Here is a 6,000-nt window from a genome sequence, read left to right as displayed (position 1 = left end):
CAGATGAGTTACTGTCTCTGACTCTACATCTACAAGGTGGACCAACGAGGGAGGAGTGTCTCACAGAGTGGACAGAGAGTGGACACAGGGTTTAAAAACTCCAGCAGCACTGCTGTGTCTGATCCACTCTACACCAGCACAACACACACTAACACACCACCACCACGTCAGTGTCACTGCAGCGCTGAGAATGATCCAATCTGATCATTTAGATCACTCTATCAGGTCTGGGATGCATCCAGACTGCACATTAAAGTGTCCTAGACAGCAGCACCCATATCAACCACGTCACTGCCTTTGATTCTATGGCACTAGCCTGCAGAGGCAGAGTGGAGTGGCTTGCCCTGAGCCACAGGGGCTGAGACAAGCTGTGGACACATGATGCTCCTCACTCGATTCAGCTCTGATTACCTGTGTTAGTGAGAAACTCCTGGAGGAATGGGAGAGAGCTGATAAGACGAAGAGAGAAAGTGACTCTGATGACTAGTTCACACAGGCACCATATTAGGAATGTTCTGGAGTTTGTGTGAACACAAACACCTGCAACATTCGTCCCAGACTGTATCCTTTATCCTAGCACCCTGCAGTCAGGGTAAAGCCAGAGTGAGCACATGTGAGAACAAAGTCAAAGCTCCGGAGTTTCTCATTGTGATGCACAGGCGCTACTCCATGTCTCAAGCATGCAGCACATTTCCTACTGCGAGAATGCGTCTGACAGAAAACCTCCTGCTGTGCACTACATTTGTGAAAGGAGGATTCAGGAACATCTCCGGACCTGATACTCTGGAGGTTCTACAGAGCTCATGTGAAAGCGGCATGAGCTAAAAGGGGCAGCCTTGTTATTGCCATAGTCTCCTCTCAGGATCAGACAGATGTTGACCTCACATGTCATGCTTTTAAAAATCTGTACTGGAATAGTACAAAAAGCAGAACAGCACTTTCCCTAAGCACTTCCTTAACTGTGAATTATGTAGAAATCCAGTAAAGATGCCAGCTTTCTGTTTCAGTTCCTTGTGATCAGATCAAAGGCACATGGTAAAGGAGATGTATCTCCCTCTTCTACACAGTGGAACACAGTTCTGTTTCTTAGTGAAACGTCTGTGACCTGCTTTGGTCCAAACCCCACAGCAGTGTTCTCCCCCTGTGTAAACAGCCCAAAACAGTTCAGAACGCCCACTTTCAGCACCTGAAAGCACCACTTTTCATTCCTTTAAATGATAATTAGCCGCTCGCTGTTCACCTCGACCCCGAGTGCACAGCAGTGAGGAGCGAGGAGCAGAAGCTCTGGTTTTTAGCTGTTTTCACTCTGTTCTTCTCTGTTTTTACTCAGTGCTCTTATTTCTCTGCGCTCATTGTTTCTGTTTTGCTGAGTTTAACCTCGTCTTTGTGCTCTCACGTAAACACAGGTCCAGCGCTGTGATTGGACAGACTCAGACGAGGGGGCGGGGCCATTCTAAAGTCTCTGCACTTGACGTCTGAAGCGGAGCAGAATCAGAACGACTCGTTTTATCCCGTGTTTTCTGACTCAGGCAGCGCACAGAAAACTGACTGTGGTCTTGTTTCACAGTGTGTGGGTTGGTGGCCTCCACGTTCACACTTTAATGTGAACATGCACTGAACAAGAGAGATTATTTATAAATATATTATAATAGGTTCTCATTAAAGCCAGCTCTCCTTCAAGCGTGTTGAACTGTGCAGTTTGGAAAGGCGAAGTGTGTGGCCTCAGGAACGTTAAGAAAAGTGTGAAACACAAGTGAAAAACACGCACAAAGAGACGAAATCCCCCTGAGATAGAATAGATTTATTAGCAAGAGGTAATCAGGAAACATACAATTGGTTTTCTCTTTTTTTTTTCCCCCTTTTTCTTTTTTGTACAAAACTGGAAATTGTTCTCAAGCCGTGGAAATAAACTTAAGGGTTGAAAGATAATTCTCATACCACTGGGTATTGCTAACAGCAAAACGTTTCTGTCTGTTGGTTTATATATAATTTATAAGAGTATGTGCACGTAGATGTGTATACAGTATGTATATATAGATCTATATATATATCTATATATATATATATATAGGATTTGTGGTTTTTAAAGATTCCGCTTGATACAGTGTTGCATGCCTGCCGTTCTGAGCGTCGTAGTGTGTAGTTTCTAGACTGTACATAGTAAAAATACATACAAATATTCACAGAATAAGCACTACATTACTATATTCCTGCTAAGAGAGTGGTTATAGACAGGATTACAGTATATGCAAAACACTTTAAAGTCCTCTACCTCTAGATCATGGTTTCAAAATCACAAATCGCTTTAGCATCGAGTGTGTAAGCTTAGGGGACAACGCTTCAAAGAGGTGTGCTTTACACAGGTACACGTTTAGAAATATGTGGGGCTGCATGTACAAAATATACAGAACACACTTCTGTTCGGGGAATTTGTACAAAATACGTCTCTATGCTCTTTGTTTTTCTGCTTTTTTCTTCTTGTTTTCTGGCAGCGGTGCAGAATCCTATATTTTCTTTAGTCGAGGGCTACAAAAATACCTTTATTCGCAGGCGAAAAGTGAGAGAGAGAGAGAGAGAGAGAGAGACTCATTCACTTGTTCGGATCGTACTCTTAAACGACAATGCATTGTACAGTGGTATAACGCTCACGTTCCACAATCACTGGAACAGCAAGAAGGACACAGAATGTCTGTTAATGTACAACAGCAGGACACCTCGGTGTAGACGCGCGTCCCCGCCTCCAGAGGGGCCTTTCTTCCCTTCTCTTTTTCTCGTTGGTTGTATATTGATTCGTCTTTCTCTCTTTGTTCTGAACGTGGAGTGAAGCTGTGAGGAACCAACTGGGTCTTTGTCTTTTTTTTTTTTTTTAATATATTTTAGTCATAGGGCGGCACGGTGGCGCAGCAGGTAGTGTCGCAGTCACACAGCTCCAGGGGGCCTGGAGGTTGTGGGTTCGATTCCCGCTCCGGGTGACTGTCTGTGAGGAGTTGGTGTGTTCTCCCCGTGTCCGCGTGGGTTTCCTCCGGGTGCTCTGGTTTCCTCCCACAGTCCAAAAACACACGTTGCAGGTGGATTGGCGACTCGAAAGTGTCCGTAGGTGTGAGTGTGTGTGTGAGTGAATGTGTGTGTGTCTGTGTTGCCCTGTGAAGGACTGGCGTCCCCTCCAGGGTGTATTCCCGCCTTGCGCCTGATGATTCCAGGTAGGCTCTGGACCCCCCGCGACCCTAAATTGGATAAGCGGTTACAGATAATGGATGGATGGATGGATGGATATTTTAGTCATTGTCACATTTTCTAAAAAATATAATCCTCTCTAAGGCTCCCGCTTTTGGTTAATTTTTCTTTAATGCTTTGTGAATGTGTGAAGTCTGATGATGCTCGCGCAGTGAAGGGTCAGAAACCTTAACCCACGACAGAGACAGATCTGCGCTGTTGGTCCACTGTGGGATACACACTACATCAGCCTCCGGGGCCAGTTTTTCAAAAGGTGACTGAATTAAAGAAGTCTCTGTGGATTCAGTCTGAAATCTGGGTTTTTAAAAACAGATACGTTGTTGATCCTGAAGATTTTGATCTGGATTCTGTGGTTGAGTCTAAACTGAGAGAGGATTAAATGCTACAACTGGGTTTTTCAAAACCATAAGCAGAAATCTTGGATACTTTTGATACCAAACACCAGGATGATTTTAATCCCACTGTGAGAGGTGGAGTAAAGCTGGAGGAGGATGAAGTTTGTACAGAAAGTTTAAAATTAGCCGGTGTTATGTGAAAGTCATTTAAAACACAAAAAAACCCCACAACAATTATTTAAAATTAAGCTTTAAAATAGCTTTCAACTCATTTAAAACATCTTTTTTCCCCAATGTTACACAAATTTGAATAATTTCATTGTTTACAAACAAAAGAAACATTATCAGAATTGGTTTGAGTTTAAAAAAAAAATCACTTCAGCCAAATCAGCCTACATCACGTTACTATATCACTTGTCCAGCAGAGGGCGACACAGAGGGGATTTAAAATCACAGCATTGTGGAATGTAGAAATCTGAGAGGCCACTTTGATCATTGATTGGAAAATGTGGGATTAAATTAACCAGGAAATTTGGATCAGGATTATACTCTTGAAAAAAACAGCCCCTGGTCTTAATGCCACTCCTATACAGTGTGTATCCCACTGACACTGCCCTTGGAACTGTTAAAGCCTTCTCACGGTCAGAGGTATAGTTTCTCATTGCTACATGGTCATTGTGTCCAGATTCAGATGCATCTAAGGTCTCCATTTCCTCACAAAGCCTACGAACCCTTCGTTGGATGTATATCTCTCTCTTCGTGTTTCTACGCTGCCGAGTTGGGTTTTGTGGCGCGGAGAGCTTCGGTTATTTAGGGCGACACCAGGATATCTACAACAGCAAACCAACACACCCCTGCAGTCTGGGAGATGTCTTTAGGCGCTTTCGTTTACCACTAGGAACAAAGTTACAGATACAGAAGTAATAAGAGTGTGTGATACGTAACCGAAGACGCGGTGCTGTGGTAGAAAGGCTGTACACTGTAGACCTTAAAAGAACACAAGGCCGTCCTCTCAGTTGGGCACTTTGGGCTCAATTCTGAGCGAGGCTTCATACATGCTTTCTTCATCCAACACGTTGCTACTGTCCAGAAGATACTGGGCGGCCTGGAAGAGACCGGAGACAGGAGAGACATGGTGTTTCAGAGAGTACTGCTCTTTATTCCACTGTTATGGGATGGAAATCATCCTGTAAGTCCATACCTTTGGCTGATGATCGATCTTGTACGCTGTTTGCTGGAACTGCCGTATCTCTCTGATGATGTGGGAGATCTACAGAGGGACAGAAATATACAGCATCACTGTCACTGACCTGTGGGTCACAACCGCAGTTAATACAGTCCTTACACTTTCACTGCTCTAGGACGTCAGGTCTTAGAGAGCCGTAACATAAGAGCTACCGTCAGAGCTGCATTGTGCTCCACCACTGGGGGGTGCCAGGGACACACAGCCAACACTAAACTCTCTGGAGGCAGTGGTGAAGCTTCAGACTGTGACTCCACACCTCTGACTAACAGTCTATCTCTGTAAACCAGCTCCAACACACCACTAGAGGGCAGCGATCCGAAAGAGAGTCAGCACTACCGCCTACAGCCACCAGATGGAGATAGAACCCCCCAGATAATAAAGAACAGAAGAGTAAAGAGTGACTGTGTGTGTTTTTGTGAGTGTTTTTTTTAACAGCTGCTTACACACAATGGCCCCATGTGCTTCCAGTCCAACCCGGTCTCACACTCACTCGTGATGTAGTCACATATACAGGAGACCTCCATAGTCTCATATTTCCGACATTTTATGCGACAATATCACGATCATAAGTGTATGGGTACCATACCATAGAAACACTATGTGACAGTAACAGGAAAACTCTTCCTCATTACAGTCAATACTCATAACATAGAAAAAAGGCATAATGCGAATTACAGATCATAGGTTCTTATTCCAACAAAGACATAAAGTATTTTATTATAATATTTCTCCTAAGTGATGCTTATTATTGGTGTCCTACTTTAGCTTTAACTCTAACGAGAACATTTTTTCATTTAACGTTATTTTGACTAAGTTACAAACGGTTAATTTCTCTAGCCGTTATTTGCTTCGACATTTTAGCAAATAATTAATTAGTAACGTTATATTTTCCGTAAATAAAAATAAGACGTTGGTATTAACAGATGGTAACGACGCCTGTAATGAGGAAGAGTTGTCATGTTACCGTCACATAGTGTTCGTATGGTAATTACCCATTCACTTATGATCGTGATATTGTCGCATAAAATGTCGTAAATATGAGACTATGTCACAAATTGCAGTCTCCTGTATATGTGACTATATCAGGAGTGAGTGTGAGACCGGTTTGTCCAGAGTGAAAACCCACTGCAAAAGAAGCTACAGTGACGTCTACAGCCTGCACGAGTCTGGCTTGGAAGCGATGTA

The 6,000-nt window shown here is 43.5% G+C and overlaps 1 protein-coding gene across 1 annotated transcript in view; it reads right to left on the bottom strand.

The window, feature by feature from the left end:
- Window positions 1–3,270: 3,270 nt before the first annotated feature.
- Window positions 3,271–6,000, bottom strand: part of rasgrf1 (Ras protein specific guanine nucleotide releasing factor 1) — a 69,897-nt gene continuing 67,167 nt past the window's right edge. Inside the window, exons 26-27 of the mRNA XM_066684838.1 lie at window positions 4,771–4,839; window positions 3,271–4,674 (exon numbers count right to left, since the gene is read on the bottom strand). Of these exons, the coding sequence (XP_066540935.1) occupies window positions 4,582–4,674; window positions 4,771–4,839 (162 nt within the window). The 3' untranslated portion in view covers window positions 3,271–4,581. The remainder of the gene's footprint in view (window positions 4,675–4,770; window positions 4,840–6,000) is intronic.

Source organism: Hoplias malabaricus, chromosome 11 (assembly GCF_029633855.1).
Source record: "Hoplias malabaricus isolate fHopMal1 chromosome 11, fHopMal1.hap1, whole genome shotgun sequence".
Classification (NCBI taxonomy): domain Eukaryota; kingdom Metazoa; phylum Chordata; class Actinopteri; order Characiformes; family Erythrinidae; genus Hoplias; species Hoplias malabaricus.
This window is presented reverse-complemented; position numbering and strand designations above follow the sequence as displayed.